Source organism: Mobula hypostoma, chromosome 5, assembly GCF_963921235.1.
Source record: "Mobula hypostoma chromosome 5, sMobHyp1.1, whole genome shotgun sequence".
Classification (NCBI taxonomy): Eukaryota; Metazoa; Chordata; class Chondrichthyes; order Myliobatiformes; family Myliobatidae; genus Mobula; species Mobula hypostoma.
In genome coordinates, this window is record NC_086101.1 from 137779981 (window position 1) to 137805518 (window position 25538).

The following is a 25538-nucleotide window of genomic DNA, read 5'->3' on the forward strand; positions in this document are numbered from 1 at the left end:
TATAAAACCAAGTGACAACCAGCTACGCAAGGAGAGGTTAGTTGGACGAAAGTCATAAAGGTAAGGGTTGCATTTCTGCACTGACTTTCACAGACTCTCTTTGTCCCAAAGCAATTTGCAGCCAACATACAAAGTGTTTTTGAAGTGGAGGCATTGTTGCAACAAAGTTTATTCAAAACAGACAATGCCATTCAAAGAAATGGAGTGATTTAAGGACAGAATCCAAGAACTTGTGTCCTTGATGGCTGAAGGCAGAGATACCAATGGGTGGACCAATTAAAACACGGGCTGAATAGGAGACCAGAATTGGAGATGTATCGAAAGATAGTGGGGATTGTAGTGAATGGAGTAGAGGGCAGGAAGGCTTTCTACTGGAGACACTGTGTTGTAAAAGTGTTACCTTCATTTTAGCAACTTTTTTTTCTCTACAGGAATGACTCTCCCCTCACAAAAAGGAGTGCTGACTTCCTTTAGAAATGAATTTACAGGATGCAACATCATTGTGACAACATCTGTTGCTGATGAAGGAATCGACATTGCACAATGCAACCTTGTGTTGCTGTACGAATATGTTGGAAATGTTATAAAAATGATCCAAACAAGAGGTAACGTCCCTGACTGCTGATAAACTGATCCATTATTCCTATGGAACCTAACACATTTACTGTGAGAATGATGTGCTGATGTTACTAATTGATAACTCTATTAATTAGCGACCAGGAAGCTCGATTAGTATAAATGACATCACTATGTACTGAGTGGAGTGAGTTGGTCCTAAATTATTTCCCATTAAGGTGCAACAGGTGGATGTGTTAGGGATTCATTGCCTCGCATCACTTTGTGATAAATTTTATGTGGTAGTTCTGTAAAAGACACAATTTAAATACAAGCTGTTGATACTGTCGTAGGCCGTGGAAGAGCACAAGACAGCAAGTGCATTCTTATTACCAGCAAGGAAGAACAAATAGAAAGAGAAAGGATCAATGCTATACAAGAGAAGATAATGTACGAAGCTATAAAGAAATTGCAACAATGGGACAAGAAAACATTTATCAAAAAGGTAATAATAAAAATTAGAGCTGATCAATTCCAGGAGTCTGGGAGGCAAGAGCAGCAATTTGAAAAATGTGATTTGCAAAACTCATAAGTGCATTTTATTTCTAAAATTCCATGTTATAATATTATGGGAAAGTGTTAAACCCATACTTAGTGCAAGAGCTAGGCAGAGGCTCGAGTCTCCAAACTGCTCACAAATTTCTTGAAATATGTCTTATTAGTCACTGACATTTTATTACATATGGATTTGAAAATGCAATAACTTAACAAATTTTCTGTCAACTGACGGACATTCAGTGTGAACGATACGTAAAAACATTTGATCCGCTGGGTCCCTCTAGCGTTTTGGTTCTTGTCCCAGATGACAGCACCTGCAGACTCTCCTGTCACCCACCCGTACTGAACATAGAGATCAGCCTCAAAGATTCATTTGTTATCACATATACAACTCTGAGATTCTTCTTCTCCAGAAAACCACAAAACAAAGAAAGAACATGGATGTCTTTCAGGGAGAAACATCAAACACACTTCCCCAACAAAAAAAGAATCATCAGCCCCCAAATCCCCCCTCCCCCGGTGCACAAAGCGGGACAAGAACATTGACCCCAGCCCCCTCCCCTCACACAGCAAAACAGAAAAAAATACAGAATATAAAAGCATAAGTCTGAAAAAAATCTGCAGTCTGGAAACAGAACAGCAGAAATGCAGAAGCAGGATAACATCTTCCAACATCATCAGAAGAGCGGGACACGACGTGAGGCAGAGGCCTAACCGCCTCTGTTTTGTTTAAGTATAATTAACCTGGTTATCTAGTGTTCCCTTTAATGCTGATCCAGAAAAAATATTTAGATAAACATTATCACAAACTGGATCACACAAAATTTTCCACCAGATTTACTTTACTGCATGTATATGTGTTTAGCAGTTCAGGCCCAGAGACCTACCACCTTGAACAATGAATGCAAAATCATCTTCCCATTCTGTTTTACAAAACTTGTTTTCTTATTCAGAGCTTTTTTGAAAACTTTGATTTTACAATTTACATTATTTTGTGTGTGAAGAAGACATAAATGAGAAGGGCAGAAGTAGCCTACATGAACAGTTTGGACTATTCTTGGGATAATTTGTTAGGAAAGCACAGAATAGAGCCAGTGATCGGGCCGCAGTTGACCTAGTGCTGCACACTGACGCACGATTAAGTTAATCATGAAGGCACCCCTAAGCAGCAGTGATTGAATTTTATATGTAGTTAAAGTAAGAGAGAATTTTTAAACTTAAAGGATTACTAGGAAGGCATGGAGGCTGAACAACTAAAAAAAACTTGGGTTACGGGATCATCTAGATTAGATGCAGTGGCAGACAATTAAGGAGATCTTCTAGAAAATGCAGATGGATCCATTGCAATAATAAAAGGAGAAAGTCAGTGGGAGGACCTGGTATCCACAGTTAATTAAACATTGCCCATTCTGTTAGCCTGCAACCTATTGCATTTCATTGGTATCAGAATCAGGTTTGTTGTCACCATGTGTCATGAAATTTGTTAACTTAGCAGCAGCCGTCCAATGCAATACATAATATAGAAGAAAAAACAAATAAATAAATAGATTACAGTCTATGTATATTGGATAGATTAAATATCATGCAAAAACAGAAATAACAGTAAAAAACAGTAGCTGTTTCTGAATCGCCGAGTGTGTGCCTTCGGGCTTCTGTACCTCCTGCCTGATGGTAACAGTGAGAAAAGGGCACACCCTGGGCACTGGATGTCTTGCCTTTCTGCAACACCACTCCTTGAAGATGTCCTGGGTACTTTGTAGGCTAGTACCCAGGATGGTACCAACTAAATTTACGAACCTCTATAGCTTCTTTCAGTCCTGTGTAGTAGCCCCTCCCCCCAATAACGAACAGTAATGCGGCCTGTCAGAATGCTCTCCAAGGTACATCTATAGCAGTTTTTGAGTGTTTTTGACATACCCAATCTCTTCAAACTCCTAATGAAACATAGCAGCTGTCTTGCCTTCTTTATAGCTGTATCAATATGTTGGGACCAGGTTAGGTCCTCAGAGATCTTGACACCCAGGAACTTGACACTGCTCACTGTCTCCACTTCTGATCCCTCTATGAGGATTGGTATGTGTTCCTTTGTCTTACCCTTCCTGAAGTCTACAATCAGCTCTTTCATCTTACTGACATTCAGTGCCAGGTTGTTGCTGTGACACCACTCCACTAGTTGGTATATCTTGCTCAATTACGCCCTCTCGTCTCCATCTGAGATTCTACCAACAATGATTGTATCATCAGCAAATTTATAGATGGTATTTGAGCTATGCCTAGCCATACAGTCATGGGTGTAGAGAGAGTAGAGCAGTGGGTTAAGCACACACCCCTGAGGTGCACCAGTGTTAATTGTCAGTGAGGAGGAGATATTATCACCAATCCACACAGATTGTGGTCTTCCGATTAGGAATTCAAGGATCCAAGTGCAGAGGGAGGTACACAGGCCCAGGTTCTGTAGCTTATCAATCAGGATCATTCTCATCCTGTGGCAGCATCAGCAAATATTGAGCCTTTTAAATTCAGAGTAATGTCCAATTCATTTAATTTTCGCATCATACACTTGGGAAATGGGCCACTTGTCCATGCCAACAGCAAAGATCCATTTAGACGAATCCTACGGTAATCCCATTTTATTCTCTTCATTTACCCATCGATCTTCCCCTGATTTTACAACTCATGCACATGAAGGGAAATTTACAATAGACAATTCATCTAGCAGTCCACATACACTGAAGAAAATTGGAGCACCCAAAGAAACACTACAATCACAGGGCATACAGGCAAATTCCCGCATGGCACCTGAGGTTAGGGCTGAACTTGGGGCTACGAGGCAGGAACTCTATGAATTGCACCACCGTGCTACCCATCTCTGTGAATAATCCACTATTGCCTACTGTCAGTCTGCCCAACAACTCTTTATGTCAAGCAACATACATCAAAGTCGCTGGTGAACGCAGCAGGCCAAGCAGCATCTATAGGAAGAGGTGCAGTCGACGTTTCAGGCCGAGACCCTTCGTCAAGACTAACTGAAGGAAGAGTGAGTAGGGGATTTGAAAGTTGGAGGGGGAGGGGGAGATGCAAAATGATAGGAGAAGACAGGAGGGGGAGGGATAGAGCCGAGAGCTGGACAGGTGATTGGCAAAAGGGGATACAAGAGGATCATGGGACAGGAGGTCCGGGAAGAAAGACAAGGGGGGGGTGACCCAGAGGATGGGCAAGAGGTATATTCAGAGGGACAGAGGGAGAAAAAGGAGAGTGAGAGAAAGAATGTGTGCATAAAAATGAGTAACAGATGGGATACGAGGGGGAGGTGGGGCCTTAGTGGAAGTTAGAGAAGTCGATGTTCATGCCATCAGGTTGGAGGCTACCCAGATGGAATATAAGGTGTTGTTCCTCCAGCCTGAGTGTGGCTTCATCTTTACAGTAGAGGAGGCCGTGGATAGACATGTCAGAATGGGAATGGGATGTGGAATTAAAATGTGTGGCCACTGGAAGATCCTGCTTTCTCTGGCGGACACAGCGTAGATGTTCAGCAAAGCGGTCTCCCAGTCTGCGTCGGGTCTCACCAATATATAAAAGGCCACATCGGGAGCACCGGACGCAGTATATCACCCCAGTCGACTCACAGGTGAAGTGATGCCTCACCTGGAAGGACTGTTTCGGGCCCTGAATGGTGGTAAGGGAGGAAGTGTAAGGGCATGTGTAGCACTTGTTCCGCTTACACGGATAAGTGCCAGGAGGGAGATCAGTGGGGAGGGATGGGGGGGACGAATGGACAAGGGAGTTGTGTAGGGAGCGATCCCTGCGGAATGCAGAGAGATGGGGGGAGGGAAAGATGTGCTTAGTGGTGGGATCCCGTTGGAGGTGGCGGAAGTTACGGAGAATAATATGTTGGACCCGGAGGCTGGTGGGGTGGTATGTGAGGACCAGGGGAACCCTATTCCTAGTGGAGTGGTGGGAGGATGGAGTGAGAGCAGATGTACGTGAAATGGGGGAGATGCGTTTAAGAGCAGAGTTGATAGTGGAGGAAGGGAAGCCCCTTTCTTTAAAAAAGGAAGACATCTCCCTCGTCCTAGAATGAAAAACCTCATCCTGAGAGCAGATGCGGCGGAGACGGAGGAATTGCGAGAAGGGGATGGCGTTTTTGCAAGAGACAGGGTGAGAAGAGGAATAGTCCAGATAGCTGTGAGAGTCAGTAGGCTTATAGTAGACATCAGTGGATAAGCTGTCTCCAGAGACAGAGACAGAAAGATCTAGAAAGGGGAGGGAGGTGTCGGAAATGGACCAGGTAAACTTGAGGGCAGGGTGAAAGTTGGACGCAAAGTTAATATGTCAGCTATTTTCAATTCTTAAGCCTTTTTTTTCAATCCAACCTGGCACTTCCATGAATTTTACTTCTGTTAACAGATCTGAAGTGACACTTTCTTCCACCAATCTCTTTCACTTGCTCATTTTCACTCTTCTACTATGAATTCCTGGAGGAGCATGAATCTCGAGGTAGTATAATAATTTAGGTACTTTGATAATAAACCTACTTTGAACTTCTTCAGATGCTTTCTTATAATTCATGAAGAACATTCATTATATTCCCTTCATTAGTGACTACATTAAAACACAGTCTACCTTTACAATTATGTCTCAACTTTCTTTAATTCACTCAAATCTCCCCAAGTGTCTTCTATTTATTTTAATCTTTAGTAGTTTCTAAACTTACTGCACCTCTAACATTAACTAGACTGGCCTGCAGTGGCAAGGAATGTCTTTACATCCTTTCATGAATGAAGGCTTCACATTTGTCCACTTTTAAATACTCAAGCACCCTCTCCATTGGGAAAATTGAATGATTATGGCAGACCATTCCACCAGCTCCACCTTGACTTCCATTAGCAACCTAGGATGCAAGCCAACTGGAGCAAGCAAAGCCAGCTTCATCAGTATACCCTGCCTGTCAGTTTCCATCCGATCTATTATCTCTATTCCTGGCTCCTGCTTCAGTGTCATTAGTATCCACTTCCCTAGTAAACAAGTCAAAATACCTATTAAGTAGCTTTGCCTCTGGTCACATACCTTTGCCCCTTGAGTTCCTATTCCATCCCTTGCCCTTTTTGGACTCTGATGTTTTTATTGAAGGTTCTTTCAAAGTCAGGAAAGAGGCATAAAACTTTTTACTTCACAGTAACTTTATTAAGCATAAATGGAACAAAATAAAATTGAAACGGGCAGTGATAGAGATCTGCCAAGCACGTCACTAATTTACGTCACCTCACCTTTCCCGTTCTGGTTTGTACAGCTGCATCACAGCGGCAGCCGTGTTTGGCGGACAGTGTTCATATCATAAAGTTTACAAAGATCTGTTTCAAATCCTGTAGATAGCTTGCTAAGTTTTTATTGAAAAAAATTGATTCACTATGTCAAATTCAAAAGAAACGAAGGGCGTGAAGCACAAAAGAACTGCAAATTTACTTAAAGTTGAATGGCTTAACAAAATAATAGAAACTGCTGCACCAAAAGCTCATGAGGGCATGAACGTTCAACTACGAGAATTATTTATGTATGATTCGGAAACTGGAGTTACCTGTTTGTATTGTCGTGATGCGAAAGTTGCTGGAGAATTTGCTCGTGGAAAGAAGTGGGATGGTATTTGGAAACTTGACTTTTTGAAGTGTCATTTGGCAAGTAAATCGCATTTGGACAGTGTACAAAAGCTCAGGCAACAGAAACCGTCATTACCCGTTACAGGAGTGCTACGCATATTACGGTTGAGTACAGATGAGCAAGAGCGAAAATGACTTAAGTATGTATGTTATTTTGTTGTTACTCTGTGCAGTTTTATGTCAAATATTTTGTAAACCTACGTAAACTGTGCCATGTGTGCATTCAGTGCGTACATAGTTTCGTCACAGGAAAAAAATTTGCACAACGTAAGATTTTTGCGCACACTGACTACTAAAGATTAATGGGAACATTGGTTGAGGGGTAATAACTGTTCCTGAACCTGCTGGTGTGGATCCTGGGGTTCTTGTACCTTCATCCTAATGGCAGCAGTGAGATGAGAGTATGGCCTGGATGGTGGGGGGCCTTGATGAAGGATGGTGCTTTCCTCCAAGTAGATGTGCTCAATGGTAGGGAAGGAGTCACCAACGATGGACTGGGCTGTATCCAATACTTCTTGTAGACATTTTCGTCAAAGGCACTGGTGTTTCTGTATCAAGCCATGATGCAGCCAGTTGGTATACTCTGCACCACACATCTACAGGAGTTTGTCAAAATTTCAGATGATATGCCAAATCTGTGCAAACTTCTAAATAAGTAGAGATACTGCTGTGGAGTAATGGAATCATCAGAAGTGACTCAGCAATGGACAGAATATTTAAAGGTTTGAATTTAGGGATTTATCAGTGATATAATTCTAAAGTGTTCAATTCTGTCCTCCAAGATAAGCAGCATCCAAGAGGATGCGAAGAAATTGAGGGAATTAAAGAGCAACGAATGTACCAAGAAGCCAGATGCAAGTTACAAGCTATTTTGTGGAAAGTGCAAGACTTACGCATGCAATTCCGATGACATAAGAACCATTGAAGTAAGTCAATATTGAGTAATCTACAACTAATATTGACGTATTCAAATAGTAAGGGTTACAAAATGCTAAGATAAGTGCAACCACATTTAAAATACATGTTCAGTTTCATCTTCCAGACTATCATTTTGGCTGACAGGGAGTAGCACCATTTACAGTTTGCCTGCCCAGTCTCTCACTACACTGGTTTGGAAATAGTTCAACATTCCTTCAACATCATTACATCAAGGTTCAGGAACACCCACACAACAAACTACAGGAGTAACTTCACTACAGAAACATATGCTGCCCCATCATCTCCTCTGTTAGGGATGGACATATCAGATAAGACGTGAAAGAATAGGACCTATCAAATGTGACTGGGAAAGTGTGTATGGAACTGGAGGAAATAGCAAAGGTACTTAATGAATACTGCACTTCAGTATTCACTATGGAAAAGGATCTTGGTGATTGTAGTGATGACCTGCAGCAAACTGAAAAGCTTGAGCATGTAGATATTAAGAAAGAGGATGTGCTGGAGCTTTTGGAAAGCATCAAGTTGAATAAGTCACCGGGACCGGATGAGATGTACCCCAGGCTACTGTGGGAGGCGAGGGAGGAGATTGCTGAGCCTCTGGCGATGATCTTTGAATTATCAATGGGGACGGGAGAGGTTCTGGAAGATTGCAGGTGTTGTTCCTTTATTCAACGAAGGGAATAGAAATAGCCCAGGAAATTATAGACCAGTGAATTTTACTTCAGTGGTTGGTAAGTTGATAGAGAAGATCCTGAGAGGCAGGATTTAGGAACATTTGGAGAGACAATATGATTAGGAATAGTCAGCATGGCTTTGTCAAGGGCAGGTCATGCCTTACGAACCTGACTGAATTTTTTGAGGATGTGACTAAACACATTGATGAAGGTAGAGCAGTAGATGTAGTGTATATGGATTTCAGCAAGGCATTTGATAAGGTACCCCATGCAAGGCTTATTAAGAAAGTAAGGAGGCATGGGATCCAAGGGGACATTGCTTGTGGATCCAGAACTGGCTTGCCCACAGAAGGCAAAGAGTGGTTGTAGATGGGTCATATTCTGCATGGAGGTCGGTGACCAGTGGTGTGCCTCAAGGATCTGTTCTGGGACCCTTACTCTTCGTGATTTTTATAAATTACCTGGATGAGGAAGTGGAGGGATGGGTTAGTAAGTTTGCTGATGACACAAAGGTTGGGGGTGTTGTGGATAGTGTGGAGGGCTGTCAGAGGTTACAGTGGGACATTGATAGGATGCAAAACTGGGCTGAGAATTGGCAGATGGAGTTCAACCCAGATAAGTGTGAAGTGGTTCATCTTGGTAGGTCAAATATGATAGCAGAATATAGTATTAATGGTAAGACTCTTGGCAGTGTGGAGGATCAGAGGGATCTTGGGGTCTGAATCCATAGGATGCTCCATAGGTAAGCCTAGTAATTTCAAAGGTAGGGACATGTTCGGCACAACTTTGTGGGCCGAAGGGCCTATATTGTGCTGTAGGTTTTCTATATTTCTATCATGAATGAATAGATCAAAAACAAAATACTCAAATCTTCCTTCACTGCTTGGAGCTCAATGATTAGTTTGCTCACTTACAGAGTTTTGGAAAACCATTGTGATAGAAGTCCCACTCATCTATAAATAAAACTTTCAACCTACCTGTAATCTGAGACCATAGAAAAGTAGTTCCAGAGGAACAATATTTAACTTGCTAAAACCACTATTTTTAACACTCAGTTGCCGACTACATTTGAAGTTTAAGTTGTGCATCCCCATTGGATGTGTGAATTTCTGGGGCTGAGCAATAATTATTTCAGAGGCTTCATATACATCTGATGCCTGGCAAAGCAGTGGCTAAGACGTGTGCTGTAATTTAACCAACTTTGAGGGAGACAGAAGGAAAGTTGAACAGAGGGAAATAAAACTGTGGATACAGTGAGAGAGGCCATAGATTTTTGTAAAAAACCATCATTGGAAGAAAAAAAGTAATAGCACTGTATCAGAGAATATGAATTCCAGAAGCATGCACAGTATTGGCATCATGAATGTTATGTCTCATTTGATGGACTGGTAATGATATGGAAAATCTGGTGGATCTAGTGAGCACCTGTTAATCACAATGTGGAAAATCTAACTGGTCCAATACTGAAGAGCACAACCCCAACCATGCAGATCCTCTGCTATGAATAACCTGCCCTCATCTATTGTCACTCCTGCCCTTGCTTGTGAACTGACAGAACCACAGGTCAGCATTGAACCTGGATTGCCTGAGCTGTGATTCTCTGGATATTATTTCTAGCCCTTGCAAATATTAGTCCAGCATCACAGAAGATGACCCCTGCAAAATTTTATGATTTTTCACATTTGCGCATTTTCCCTCTGATTATATGGCTTTCAGCTGGGTTATTTTATCTCCTTCTATGAAGTAGTTCAAAGTGGGTAGGTTAGTGGGTTACTGTATATGGGTTACAGGAGAATCAGTGAAGGGAATGTGAGGGGTAAAATCAGATTAGTGTAGCTGGTGCTTGACGGTCAATGTGACCATCAGCCAGTACTCCTGTCTCAATGCTGTATCACTGTACAACACGATGATCATGCTGGGCAGAAAAACACAAGCTTTCCAGGATGGGTTAAAGCATTGGAGAAAAGGAATGGTCATTAGGAATATTTCTGATCTCTTTGGATGCATGTAACTATTTCTCAGCAGAATTGACCAGGCAGTTAAAAGACAGAGTTTTAAGGAACCCAAGTGGGTAGATTAACTTAAAGACAAGAATCCAATTGAATCTTATGTTACATACCCCGTAACTGGGTTGCCAAACCAGCAGAAATGGATCACTCAGTTGGAGTCTGGATTACTAGAACTAAGAAAGTTTTATTAAAGAAACAAGCAACACAATACTCTAATCAAAAGGATAATGAATGCAGCAGTTCAGCAATGATAAACATACATGTACACAGAATTCAGATAACAGGATCAATCAAGCTCTATCGTTGTCTAGGGGTAAATGACCAGTTTCAAAGTGACACAAAGTCCAGTTCAATTTAGTTCAGTTCGCAGTAATCGTTGCCGTGGCGATGGACAGGTGGGGGGGGGAGAAGAGAGAGCAAAACAAATGAATATTCAACACAGCTTCCACGCAGACCTTCACAGTCAGCTGTCGGGCGAGTCCTTTGTGATGTCATCTGAGGTCACCGACCGTGACCCCTCCGTTTCCAGATACGATCGTTTCCCTGCGCTGAACCTAGCACCCAGGCAAGGGTGGACACACACCAGGTTCCCGCCGATCGTGCCTTTCCACCCTGTGCGTTTATGGCTTGATCCTGCAATCAGCCGTCCAAAAGCTTCCCACCGACTTGTGAGAGGCGCACCGCTTCCAGGGTCTCGTTACCTCGGGTGTCGTGTGTGTCTTGCCTTAGCGAACCTGTCCCTTTTTAGCCCCCTGCTGGGGTATCGCCTGTCCATCACTTCAAACAGTTCAGGGTTCAAAGGGGGAGCCGCTCTTGACAGCTCTCCTTCCCCTTCATTACACATCTCCAAATGCTGCTCCATTGTTTTCCTTATCTCTCTCTCTCTCCTGACGACAGGTGGCAAACCAACTGCTGATCACACAGGACAGCTAACATCTTATCTATGTGTATTCTTGTCACAGATAAAATATGCTTGAAGAACCAAGTGGCTTGCTTATGGTAAAGGATGCATTTTTCCACTACAGACATTGACTGTAGCAACAGTAACTCCTTGGTAAACAGTAACACAGCTAGTTTCAGAGCAAATCTCCCTCTTCTGGGCAGAACGCTAACTTACTCAGCTTTTTATCTTTAGTTTTTCCACACTGGCTATTTTGTAGTTTTTGAATAAGCTTGCCAATTTAGAGGCTATTACAATTTTATTCCCATGCCTCCTAAACAACAAATTGATTCAGTTTCTGAGCATGAGACGATAGTGAGGCTGTGTCCTCTGGTTCTAGACTCACCCACTGTAGGAATCAGCAAGTTAACCTTTATGGAATCCTGCACACACCTTTGAGGTTTGAAATTTCTACCTGCTTAGAAAATGGGCGTTGCCTTTATTCCTTCTACAAAAGAGCATGAACCACACACATCCCTACACCGTACTCTATCTCTACTTCTTTGCCATTCTCCCAATCTGCCCAAGTCCTTCTGCAGACTCCCTGCCGCTCCTCAACGTATATTTGCATCATCTGCAAACTTGGCCACAAACCCATCAATTTTGTCATCCAAATCATTGACATATAATGTGAAAAGAAACGGTCCCAAGACCAGCCCCTGCGGAACACCTCTAGTCACTGGCTGCCAACCAGAAGAGGCCCCCTTCATTCCAACACTTTGCCTCCTGCCAGTCTGCCAATCCTCATTCCATGCTAGTATCTTTCCTGTAATGCCATGGGCTCTTACCTGTTAAATAACCTCAAGTGTAGCATCTCCCTCACTTCTTAAAGAGTGGAATGACATTTGCAATTTTCCAGTCATCCAGAACCATTCCAGAATCTAGTGATTCTTGAAAGATTATTTACTAATGCCACTACAATCTCTTCAAGTACTCTACCTATTTCAGAATCCGGGGGTGTAGTCCATCTGGTCCAGGTGACTTATCTACCTTCGGCTCTTTCAGCTTCCTAAGCAGCTTCTCCTTAATAATAGCAACTACACTCACTTCTGCCCCGACACGCTTGAATTTCTGCCATATTGCTAGTGTCTTCCACAGTGAAGACTAATACAAAATACTTAGTAAGTTTATCTGCCATTTTTGTCCTCCATTACTGCCCCTTCATTTTCCAGTGGTTCAATATTCTCTCTTACCTCTCGCTTATTCTATATTTCTGAAAAAACCTTCGGTATCCTCTTTGATATTACTGGTTCTTACCTTCATATTTCATATTTTTTCTCGATTATACTTCATTTAGTTTCCTTCTGTTGGTCTTTAAAAGCTTCCCAATCCCCTAACTTCCCACTAATTTTTGCTCTATGCCCTCTCTTTTGCTTTTATGCTGTCTTTGACTTCCCTTATCAGCCATGGTTACCTCACCCTCCCTTTAGAATACTTCTTCATCTTTGGAATATATCTACCCTTCACCTTCTAAATTGCCCCCCAGAAAGTCCAGCCTTTGCTGTTCTGTTATCATCCGTTCCAGTCAACTTTGGCCAGCTCCTCTCTCATGCCTCGAAAATTCCCTTTACTTCACAGTAATAATGATACATCGTGTTTTACCTTCTCCCTCTCAAACTGCAGGGCAATTCTATTGTATTATGATCACTAACTCCTAAAGTTCCTTTACCTTAAGCTTCCTAATCAAATCTGGTTCATTACACAACACAACACCCAATCCAGAATTGCCTTTCTCCTATCAGGGGCAACTACAAGTTGCTCAAGAAAGACATCTAGTAGGTATTCTACAAATTCTGTCCCTTGGAATCCAGCATCAACTTGATTTTCCCAATCAACCTGCATAATTGAAATCCTCCATGACAATTGTGGCATTGTCTTTTCTATTTCCTGTTGAAACTTATATCCCACATCATGGCTACTGTTTGGGGGCCTGTATATAATGCCCATGAGGGTTTCTTTTTGCCCTTGTAGTTTATTAACTCTACCCACAAGGATTCTAAATCTCCTCCTCCTATGTTATCTCTTTCTAAAGATTTGGTATCATTTTTTACCGATAGAGCCACCCCATCTCCTCTGCCTACCTGCCTGTCCTTTCGATACAAGGCATATGCTTGGATGTTAAGTTCCCAACTATGATCTTCTTTCAGCCTTGAATCAATGATACCCAGAACATCACACTTGCCAATCTCTGAGCTACAAGATCATCTACCTTATTCTATATACTGTGTACATTCAAATATAACAAATTCGGTCCTGTTTTCGTCACTCTTTTCAATTTTGCCCTATGGTTACACTTCAGCTCATCCCACTGACTGCAAATTGCCCTATCATCTACCTGTCCTTCCTTCCTCACAGTGTCACTACACACGGCAGCGACTTGTGTATCAAAAGCCCCACCTCAGCCCTATCACTCTGGTTCCCATTCCCCTGCCAATTTAGTTTAAACCCTTCCCAACAGCTTTATCAAACCCCCGAAAGGTTATTGGTCCCCCTTGTGTTCAGGGGTAACCCATCCTTTTTGTACACAGTGCACTTCCCCGAGAAGAGATCTCAATGATCCAGAAATCTGAATGCCTGCCCCCTGCACTGGTTTCTCAGCCACTCATTCTTCTGTACTATCATCCTGCTCCTGCCCTGATGAGCATGTGGAACTGGGAGTAATCCAGAGATTACTACCTGAGAGGTTCTACGCTTCAGCCTCTTCCCAAACTCCTTAAACTGACCTCGCAGGACCTCTTCCTCTTTTCTAACTCTGTTATTGGTGCTAATGTGCACCACAACCTTCGTCTGGCTGCTCAGCGTTTCTCGATTGCAGACCCTCTGAGACATGCTGGACCCCAGCACCTGAGAGCCAACACACCATTCTGGCTTCTCTTTCACGGCCACAGAATCTCTTGTCCATCCCCCCATTCAGTCTCCTTTCACTATTGCTCTGCCTGACTTTATCTTTCCCTACTGAGCGTCAGAACTGGCCCCAGTGCCACTGGAATGGCTGCTGCTGTTGTGTCCTAATAGGCCATCTCTCCCTACACCCACGCGATATCCAAAGAGGTATACTTGTTGCTGAGAGGAATGAAGGACCGCAGGGGAACCCTGCACTAACTGCTTACTCCCTTTACTTCTCCTGGTGGCATTGTAGCAGTGACCACCCCAGTAAAAGTATCACGTATAAAGTTTTCAGTCTCCCAGGTGCATCCAGCTCCAGCTCCAGCTGCTTACCTTGTCAGTCAGGAGCTGAAGTTGGGTGTAATTCCAGCAGATGTGGTCATCAAGGGGACCATTACCCTGAAATCCCACATCTAACAGGAGGAGCATTCTGCCTGAACTACCAGCCTGCCATCATTTATTATACCTCAAACTTAAGTTCTAGCCTGCACTGTGCTCGTCCAAGCCTGCCAATTCCAACAACGGCTACTTCGTTTAAATCTCACTTTTTATTGGCCATTGCTAAGTTACTATTAACCCAAGCAATCTCTCACTCTGCAGATTAGTAAATCACTGCAGATGAGCAGACAGCTATTTTATCGAATAATCTTCATATTGTTTGCTTTATCTGTGCTAGTGGAATATCTACAAGCCTGTATCCCTTCCAAGTACTTTCTACGTAAGTGTTCTCTTCATCCTGTGGAAGCCTGTACGTCAATAGTATATTTCACATAAAGGAATTGGGAGAATGTTTATTTTATATCAGCAGTCTTCAATAACCAGAAATGTAATAATGACCGAGGGTTAAATTCTAGAATGGATGCTTATTGCAATTAATGATCAATTTATGTGAAAAATATTTTTCTTTCAGGACGCACATCACGTAGTTATTGACAAAACCTTCTCGAACCGCTATCAAACTCGACCTCACAGAAACCCAAAAAACTATGGTTCAATGCAGAAGAGAGAGAAATTGCACTGCAAGGACTGTGGACATGACTGGGGGATCACTGCAAATTTCAGCTTATTTAAAGATCTACCAGTAATTAAAATTGAGAGTTTTGTTCTCCAAAACATCAAAACTGGTGCTCCGGCTATTGTAAGGAAATGGAAGGATGCACCATTTTCAATCAGCAAGTTTGAAGGTACTGAAATTTGTCAGGACCTATAAATAAGATCTGAAACATCAATTTCCTTATTAGATGATTCTTCATTAAACATAAAGATGTCACCCATAACAGAAGTTTGATACACTTTCCAATTTAGAAACAGAATCATGTTTATTATCACCGGCATGGGTCATGAAATTTGTTAACTAAGCAGCAGCTCAATGCGGTACATGATAACATAGAAATGAAAAAAATCAATTCAATCACAGCAAGTATATTTATGTATTTTGAATAGATTCCAAATAGTGCAAAAACAGAAATAATATATTTTAAAAAGTGAGATAGTGTCCATGGGTCCATTGTCTGTTTAGTTGTATGGCAGAGGGGAAGAAGCTGTTCCTGTAATTTAGCTGCAAAACCAATCAGGAGCACAGTTAGAATTTTCATTCAGCACTTGGCCATCAGGAGTCAATTTTTGAAATGATCTGAAGATTCAAATCTTTACTACAAAGCAATGTAAATACTTACGTTTGTACTTTCCAGTTATAAGCCTGAATTTGCACTGGTAGATATATCAGAACATGGTTCAGAAACCAAGATATCATGTAGTCATTTTGATAAAATCTTGCTGTGGCAATCATACACTTTGTTATTGAATAGTAGAGGAAGTATTTTCATTCTGGTTGCACAAATAAATGAAAGCTACTAATAAATGTATTCCAGGTTTCAACTTTTTTAAGAACCTAGAAGTGGTGAGCATGTGCAGCTTATAGCCATGGGGAGTTAGAAACGTAGAAAACCTACAGCACATATGAAGCTGGGCCAAACATGTCCTTACCTCAGAGCTACCTAGGCTTACCCATAGCCCTCTATTTTTCTAAGCTCCAAGTACCTATGGTTGAGGCAAATAACCTGTTTGGTGGAACCCAAATCATACTGACCCTGGGCGTTTATTGCTTATGAAAGGTGGCCTTCTCACTGCTGAGTCACGTGGCTGTTAGCAGAGTCAGCTAACAAGCCAGGTTTGTATACGAGCTCGGTGAAAGGGTCACATGTCTATTTCCCTCCACAGATTTTATCTGACCCACTGGACTCTGCTCCAGATTTCAGCATCTGCTGGTTTTCATGTCTCTGTGGAATTATAGGCTAGCTTGTCATATTTCTATGCTGTAGACCCAAGAGAAAGTGCTTGACTCAAATATGTAGGGCAACTTTTTAAGTTTTAGCAATTATATTTGTACAAGAGTCATTTAGAATTTAGAGGTATATTGAATTTTCTATGCTGCATCATTGAACACTTATAATGCACAAATGACAAATTACCGTGTTGTAACTTAATGAAAACATAGGTATGTGCAGTGCAGTGTGATAATTCTCCAAGACAAAAGCCATGCCATCCCTTGAGGCAGTGTATTCCAAACAAAGACGGCTTAACAGGAGGACTGAAAGTGTAGGGTGGTACTGAGAAACACAGGGAGTATAAAATATCACTGGCAAACAAGGTCAAAGAAAATACCTTAAGCATTTTTAGGTACATTAGGGACATGAGGGTGAGCAGAAAAAGTGTAGGCCTCATTAAGGGCCAAAGGAGCAATCTATTCATAGAGCCTGAAGGCCTATGTAAAGTCTCCAATGATTATTTTTCACCTGTACTCACTGTGAAAAGAGTATAGTTGGGGAATTCATGTGGCGGGTTCGTGAAATTCTACAAAACCAGCGTTGAAAAGGAGGAAGTATTGGATGCCTTGGGCTGAAAGGTAGTTAAATCCCCAGTATCAAATGACATGTTTCCCAGGTTCTGTGGGAGCAAGGGAGAAAACTGCTGGGGCCCTGAGAGACTTTTAAATCAGTGAAATGCCAGAGCACGCAGAACTGCAAATGTGGAGGCTATATTCACAAAGGTCAATGAGAGTAACCCAGGTAATTACAGGTCAGTGGTTCTAATGCTAATGAAAGGGAAGTAATTGGAAAATAAAATTCTGAAATACACTTGGAAAGGCATGGCTTTATTAGGAAAGGATACCATCTGACCGGTTCGATTGAATTTTTCCAAAGAGATAGTGTCTTTGAAGACAGTGATGGACCTTAGTAAGGTCTATGCTTGGCAGAGTGGAGTTACATCTCTACCAAAGACAGTGTAAGGCACTCCTTCCTCCGCTAGCCTGTGGGTCACCCTTGGACAAGGTGTAGCACCTGCTTAGCACCCGGATCAGCATCACATGAAGCCACGGAAGCAGGTGGTGGATGGCCGTATGAGCAGCTGATGCATGTGACAAGTTCTGGCTTTGCAACCACTGATGCCTGGCAGACACCTTTCACGAGTATTGATAATGGCTGGGGTCACCAGCCTTGTAAAAACACTGCCCAGAAGGTGGCAATGGCAAACCACTTCTGTAGAAAGATTTGCCAAGAACAATCATGGTCAAGATAATGAATGAGTAAGATCTGATTAGTCCAAAGGTTAGAGTCATGGGATCCATGGCATGGTGACAAATTAGATCAAAAATCAACTTGATTATAAGAAGCAGAGGTTTTGTGATTGGAAACCTGTGGTGTACCACAGGAATCTTGCTATTTGTTTTATACCGTACATTAATAATTTGATGTGAATGTAGGAGATATTAAAATGTCATTGATATTGTTAATAGTGTGGAGGGTAGTCTATATCAGACCAAAGGATGACATTGATGAGTCGGTAAGATGACCTGAACAGTAACAAATGTAATTTAATCATGATAAATGTATGGTGATGCATTTGGCGGTACTAAATTTTGAATATACAACAGTAAATGGTATTCTAGGGAATACTGAGGGAAAAAGGAACCTTGGTGTTAAGTTTCCAATTGGATAAGGTGATTAAAGGAGGCATGCAAGATACTTACTGGAATATAGAATATAACAGCAGAGAGGTTATGGTACAGTTTTTATAAACTATTAATAAGGTCACAGCTAGAGTAGTGCACAAGACCATAAGATATAGGAGCAGAATTCAGCCATTCAGCCCATCGAGTCTACTCTGCCATTTCAGCATGACTGATCCATTAGTCTCAGTTCTAATCTGCTGCCCTCTCTCCGTATCCCTTCATGCTCTGGCTAATCAAGAATCTATCAACCTCTGCTTTAAATATACCCAATGACTTCGTGTCCACAGTCATCTGTGGCAACAAATTCCAGATTCACCAGTCTCTAGCTAAAGAAATTCCTCCTCATCTCCACTCTAAATGGAGGTCCCTCTATTCCAGGGGTTTCCAACCTGGGATCACAGACCTCTCAAAGTTAATGTAAGGCACAATGGCATAAAAAAGGTTGGGAACTCCTGCTCTATTCTGAAGCTGTGTCCTCCGGTCATAGACACCCCCAACCATAGGAAACATCTTCTCTGCATTCACTCTGCAAAGGCCTTTCAACATTTGATAGGTTTCAATGAGATCCTCCCTCATCCTTCTGAATTCCTGTGAGTACAGGCCCAGAGTTCTGGCTGCCATTCTATAGGAATGATGTGCTATTGACTGGACAGGATATCGAGAAGTTTCACCGGAATCTTGCCTAGAATGATGTGTTTAAATTTCTAGGGGAGATTGGACAGGTTGGGGTGGGGGGGGGGGGCTGTGCTCCTGATGGACAGATATTACATTTATGGGGGCATCAGTAGAGTAGATAGCAGAGATGTGTGAAGTGAGAGGGCATAGATTCAAGGTAAGGGGCAAGAGGGAATGAGAGGCAGTCTTTTCACACTGGAGTGCTGGAATCTAGAAAGTACTGCCTGAGGGGGTGATAGAGACAAAGGCTCTGCCAACATACAAGTATCTTGAAGAGGACTTGAATCACCAATGTGTAGAATCTGCAAGCCAGGTATTGGAAAACGATATTACCATAGTGGGAACTTAACAATCAGTGAACCAAAGGGTGCGTTAGACCATTAGATTCAGCAAGGCTATCCTATTTCTGTCAAAGAATACCCAATGAACTAGTATTTGTCATTTCTCATGTTTCAGGACATAACAGTTTATACTATGCATTATTCATCAATCCAAAAAAAACAGCAAACATCAACAGAAATGTTCCTACAACCAGCAAAATATTATGTCCTCAGACGACATCATTTGCAATTTGTCCTTTGTAAGGAGCTCAAAGAAAAAGAATCCTACTGCACCTTAAAATCGGGTTTTTAGAGCTGCAGCCACCTGAAGGAAATCTTATTACACAGCAGATACATTCCTACAGATGGTGCATTTTAGTGACAACCATCAAGTCTAGATGCCACAGATTAAATTTAAAGTTGTATGTGTAAAATAAAGGTTCAATGGGGTGGGGGGGGGCATAGTAGCGTAGTGGTTAGCACAACGCTTTACAGTACAGGTGATCCAGATTCAATTCCCAATGCTGCCTGTAAGTAGTTTGTATATTCTCCCCGTGACCATGCGGGTTTCCTCTGGGTGCTCTGGTTTCCTCCCACAGTCCAAGGACGTACCAGTTGGTAGGTTAATTGGTCTTTTAAACTGTCCCATGATTAGGCCAGGATCAAATCAGGAGATTTCTGGGCAGCGCGGTTCAAATGGCCAGAAAGGCCATCCACGCTGTATCTCAATTAAAAATAACACATTCAGAGTACTTGAAACGCAATCTTGTGGGTCCTAATTTGTAAAATTTAGTCTATGGGTGGAAGTTAGCTGAGGAGGTGAAATATTATGAACAGGATAAACCAGGAGTCCATGGAGAGGGGCAGATCAGTAGCGTAGTGGTTAGCACGAAGCTTTACAGTGCCAGCAACCCGGGTTCAATTCCCGCAGCTGATGCAAGGAATTTTTTAGTTCTCCACGTGACCGTGTAGGTTTCCTCCAGGTACTCTGGTTCAATACCCGCCGCTGATGTAAGGAGTTTGTTAGTTTTCCCCATGACTGTGTAGGTTTCCTCCGGGTGCTCCTGTTCCCTCCCACAGTTCCAAGGACGTACCAGTTGGTAGGTTAATTGGCCATTGTAAAAGTTGCCCTGTGATTAGGCTAGGCTTAAACTGGGGGTTGCTGTGTGGCACGGTTCAAAGAGCTGGAAGGGCCTACTTTGCGCAGTATCTTAATAAATAAAAAAATTAAAATTAAATATTGCAGCTCCTTTAAGACGACTTCTTTTTCCAGTACAAAAATGATTAATTTTGTTAGATCACATACAAATTTTTAGGGACATGCTCATCCATATCTCTGTAACTTCTCCATCTTGTATTCCTGTAAGATCAGTGTTCCTTCAGTTCTGACCTATTCAGCATTCTGGAAGTTAACTGCTCTGCTATTGGTAACTATTTAAGCATTAAGCTTGGAATTTTATCCCAACCCTTTCTGCCTCTCCTTTAAAGTTCTTCTTACAACAGACCTCTTTAGCCAAGCTTTTGATCACCTGTCTTTACTGGTGTTGTCTTGTGTCAAAACTTTGTCTACTAACTCTCCTATAGTGAAGCTCATGGGATTTTAGTCTGGTAAAGGAATAGGAGAGTTCTTGGTGAATATGGGTGGGAAGGCAGGGCTAAATAAGCAGAAAGAGCATGATCAGCTATTAGCTTTTTTTGCTACATTTCTTTTCCTTAGGAGCTTTTAAATGTGTTCCTGGTGACATTGACAACCTTTGTGATCTATTGCAAGGGCTTAACAATTTATTTAAAAGCCTTTGTATTACTTGGGTCTTTGGAGGGCTCAAGGAATTGCCCAACCACTGCTAATGAAAATCAATGTCAGAATGGACAGTACAGGCTTGCGTGCATATAGCAGTTTTGTTCTTAAATGATAAACCTATAGCTTTTCTGCTTACTTTTCCAGGTGGAACCCCACAACATTTGTTGAATTAAGTTTTTCAAAATGACTTTGAACTAATTACTTCTGGTTTACTAATCCCATTCAACAATAACTTGCATTTATATACCCTCTGCAATACCATATCAGAGCCTACACTATTCTGATTTCCAATCAAAAGCTAACAAATCAATAATTCAAGAATACTATCTAATCATCTTAATCTTCTACCAGGCCAAAATGCTTAACCTCCCATTAATAATAAACTTTATATTTCATGATGTTTTCACTTAGTTCAGCAGCCGTGCAAATACAGAAAATCGTGAAAATAGTCAAAGAGTAATCAAGAAAAAAATGTTATTCATCAAAGAATAGTGACACATTTTACTCATATTCCATGTTTAATTGTGTTGCAAAGGTGTGGCTTCCAAAAATAGATCCCATAATTAAAGCTAAAACAGATATCTATTTTAAGTCATTAAAAATTCTCATTCATGGATGTTATAAAGTTACTGCATTGATAATTTTTTATCTATTTAAAAACCTCATCTTAACAAATACATTGCTCCATCCAGATGGAAGTGAATGGGAGAACATCAAATTTTACTTTCAATAATTAGTGCTTTCAACCTATGCATTTTCCGAATGATCAGTCTCTTGCACCATGATTACATGGCGTACAGCTACTGCTGTATCATCTTTCGAATCATATAATTCAGGATACCACCATGCTGGAAATAGGCAAGTTCTACATCAGTATCGAATCTCATAGTGGCTTGGAATGACCTCCCAGTGTCAAGCTGGAAAATAAAAAGAGAAATTCTGTTCAGACATACACATTTTCATATTTTCACAAATCACATTTTCCAGTAACAAGTAAAGCCATTTGGTCATCTCCTATAACACTGACCTATCCCCCCCACCACCCGCCTCATTAATGAGGGCAGTGGGGAAAGATATAAAAATTAGTTAAATATATGGGAAGATAAAAAGATGAAAAATAAATCACAGGATAAAACTGCAACGAGAAGGTAAGTCTAACTGTTTTACACATGATCATGTGTCAATTACAGAGACTGTACTTGTTAATACTACTGCATGACTACTATTGAACAAACTAATAGATTTTTCTAACCAGTGAGGAACCCATTTTCTGGAATGACAATACTGTTATCTGGAATTCACTGCTTGAAAGAAATAGAATCACATCAACTTTCAAAGAGGGAACTAAATTCAGAACTGAAGGCAGAAAAACAACCCGGGCTGTGGCAGCAGGGCTCCCCCCCTCCACCACTTTCAAATCTCTTACTAGCTCTTCCTTCAGTTAGTCCTGACGAAGGGTCTCGGCCCGAAACGTCGACTGTACCTCTTCCTAGAGATGCTGCCTGGCCTGCTGCGTTCACCAGCAACTTTGATGTGTGTTGCCAGAACACCGGTATTATTCAGATGGCTGTAATGCAGCTAAAACAGATACAAAGACATTTTGCGTAGCATAATTCCTGAGGAGCATTGGATTGTGCATAATTAGGCACTTGGCAAGATCCAATAAAAACAAGATAGGCCTAAGCAGAGCAGCCAATGTATGAGTGGCCCAGTGTGGGGAGTTGAGGCTTCAGCATAGGCCGTAAGTAGATTTTTTTCCATTATTTATTCATTCTTTTTTTCCCCCCACATGTAGAGCAGTGGGTTGAAGGCAGGGAGACCTTCAGTGTCCCCGATAACTACACCTGTGAGAAGTGCATCCAGCTGCATGCAGCTTCTAGCAGACCGTGTTAAGGAGCTGGAGCTGGAGTTGGAACTGGATGATCAGGAGGCTAAGGGGTTGATAGGGTGATAGTTACACAGGTAACAGGATGACCATCAGGTGGAGAAAGGGGGCAGGTTACCAATGCAGGGTACTCCTATGGACATTCTCCTCAACAACAGGTATATTGCTTTGGATACTGTTGGGAAGATGACATAGAAACATAGAAAATAGGTGCAGGAGTAGGCCATTCAGCCCTTCGAGCCTGCACCGCCATTTATTATGATCATGGCTGATCATCCAACTCAGAACCCCGCCCCAGCCTTCCCTCCATACCCCCTGACCCCCGTAGCCACAAGGGCCATATCTAACTCCCTCTTAAACATAGCCAATGAACTGGCCTCAACTGTTTCCTGTGGCAGAGAATTCCACAGATTCACCACTCTCTGTGTGAAGAAGTTTTTCCTAATCTCGGTCCTAAAAGGCTTCCCCTCTATCCTCAAACTGTGACCCCTCGTTCTGGACTTCCCCAACATCGGGAACAATCTTCCTGCATCTAGCCTGTCCAATCCCTTTAGGATCTTATATGTTTCAATCAGATCCCCCCTCAATCTTCTAAATTCCAACGAGTACAAGCCCAATTCATCCAGTCTTTCTTCATATGAAAGTCCCGCCATCCCAGGAATCAATCTGGTGAACCTTCTTTGTACTCCCTCGATGGCAAAGATGTCTTTCCTCAGATTAGGGGACCAAAACTGCACACAATACTCCAGGTGTGGTCTCACCAAAGCCTTGTACAACTGCAGTAGTACCTCCCTGCTCCTGTACTCGAATCCTCTCGCTATAAATGCCAGCATACCATTCGCCTTTTTCACCGCCTGCTGTACCTGCATGCCCACTTTCAATGACTGGTGTATAATGACACCCAGGTCTCGTTGCACCTCCCCTTTTCCTAATCAGCCACCATTCAGATAATAATCTGTTTTCCTATTTTTGCCACCAAGGTGGATAACTTCACATTTATCCACATTAAATTGCATCTGCCATGAATTTGCCCACTCACCCAACCTATCCAAGTCACCCTGCATCCTCTTAGCATTCTCCTCACTGCTAACACTGCCACCCAGCTTCGTGTCATCCGCAGACTTGGAGATGCTGCATTTAATTCCCTCATCCAAGTCATTAGTATATATTGTAAACAACTGGGGTCCCAGCACTGAGCCTTGCGGTACCCCACTAGTCACCGCCTGCCATTCTGAAAAGGTCCCGTTTATTCCCACTCTTTGCTTCCTGTCTGCTAACCAATTCTCCACCCACACCAATACCTTACCCCCAATACCGTGTGCTTTAAGTTTGCACACTAATCTCCTGTGTGGGACCTTGTCAAAAGCCTTTTGAAAATCCAAATATACCACATCCACTGGTTCTCCCCTATCCACTCTACTCGTTACATCCTCAAAAAATTCTATGAGATTCGTCAGACATGATTTTCCTTTCACAAATCCATGCTGACTTTGTCCGATCATTTCACCGCTTTCCAAATGTGCTGTTATCACATCCTTGATAACTGACTCCAGCAGTTTCCCCACCACCGACATTAGGCTAACCGGTCTATAATTCCCCGGTTTCTCTCTCCCTCCTTTTTTAAAAATTAGCCAACCTCCAATCCTCAGGAACTAGTCCAGAATCTAACGAGTTTTGAAAAATTATCACTAATGCATCCACTATTCCTTGGGCTACTTCTTTAAGCACTCTAGGATGCAGACCATCTGGCCCTGGGGATTTATCTGCCTTCAATCCCTTCAATTTACCTAACACCACTTCCCTACTAACATGTATTTCGCTCAGTTCCTCCATCCCACTGGACCCTCTGTCCCTTACTATTTATGGAAGATTATTTATGTCCTCCTTAGTGAAGACAGAACCAAAGTAATTATTCAATTGGTCTGCCATGTCCTTGCTCCCCATAATCAATTCACCTGTTTCTGTCTGCAGGGGACCTACATTTGTCTTTACCAGTCTTCTCCTTTTTACATATCTATAAAAGCTTTTACAGTCCGTTTTTATGTTCCCTGCCAGTTTTCTCTCATAATCTTTTTTCCCCTTCCTAATTAAGCCCTTTGTCCTCCTCTGCTGAACTCTGAATTTCTCCCAGTCCTCAGGTGAGCCACTTTCTCTGGCTAATTTGTATGCTTCTTCTTTGGAATTGATACTATCCCTAATTTCTCTTGTCAGCCACGGGTGCACTACCTTCCCTGATTTATTCTTTTGCCAAACTGGGATGAACAATTGTTGTAGTTCATCCATGCAACCTTTAAATGCTTGCCATTGCATATCCACCGTCAATCCTTTAAGTGTCATTTGCATGACCTAGCAGAAAAAAGTTATAGCAATCAGGTGTCTAGCACTGAGTCTGGCCCTGTGGCTCAGATGGGAAGGGAGGGGTAATGATAGAGGTTCATTGGTTAGGAGAACAGAATTGAGCTTCTGTACACGAGAAGAAGATTTTTAGATGGTATGTAGCCTCTCGCATGTCAAGGTCAGATACACAGACATCCCACCCTGCAAAAACTCATTTCAGGGAGGTAGCACCATCAATTTGCAGGAGACTTCCGGGAGAGGTGTGATGTCTGCAATAGAGTAGCTCCTTAGCA

The 25538-nt window shown here is 42.1% G+C and overlaps 2 protein-coding genes across 4 annotated transcripts in view; one reads left to right on the forward strand and one right to left on the reverse strand.

Moving 5' to 3' along the window:
* Positions 1 to 16793, forward strand: part of rigi (RNA sensor RIG-I) — a 71444-nt gene extending 54651 nt beyond the window's left edge. Inside the window, exons 15-18 of one of the 2 annotated variants that reach the window (XM_063049000.1) lie at positions 432 to 605; positions 909 to 1060; positions 7550 to 7693; positions 15126 to 16791. In XM_063049000.1, the coding sequence (XP_062905070.1) occupies positions 432 to 605; positions 909 to 1060; positions 7550 to 7693; positions 15126 to 15425 (770 nt within the window). In that variant the 3' untranslated portion in view covers positions 15426 to 16791. Of the gene's footprint in view, positions 1 to 431; positions 606 to 908; positions 1061 to 7549; positions 7694 to 15125 lie in introns of both variants that reach the window. The other variant, XM_063048999.1, reaches the window with a different exon arrangement.
* A 4718-nt stretch (positions 16794 to 21511) lies between these two features.
* The window catches only part of LOC134347021 (cytoplasmic aconitate hydratase), a 79106-nt gene continuing 75079 nt past the window's right edge, over positions 21512 to 25538 (reverse strand). For both annotated transcript variants that reach the window (XM_063049003.1, XM_063049004.1), the window contains exon 22: positions 21512 to 21940. In XM_063049003.1, coding sequence (XP_062905073.1) covers positions 21824 to 21940 — 117 coding nt within the window. In that variant the 3' untranslated portion in view covers positions 21512 to 21823. The remainder of the gene's footprint in view (positions 21941 to 25538) is intronic.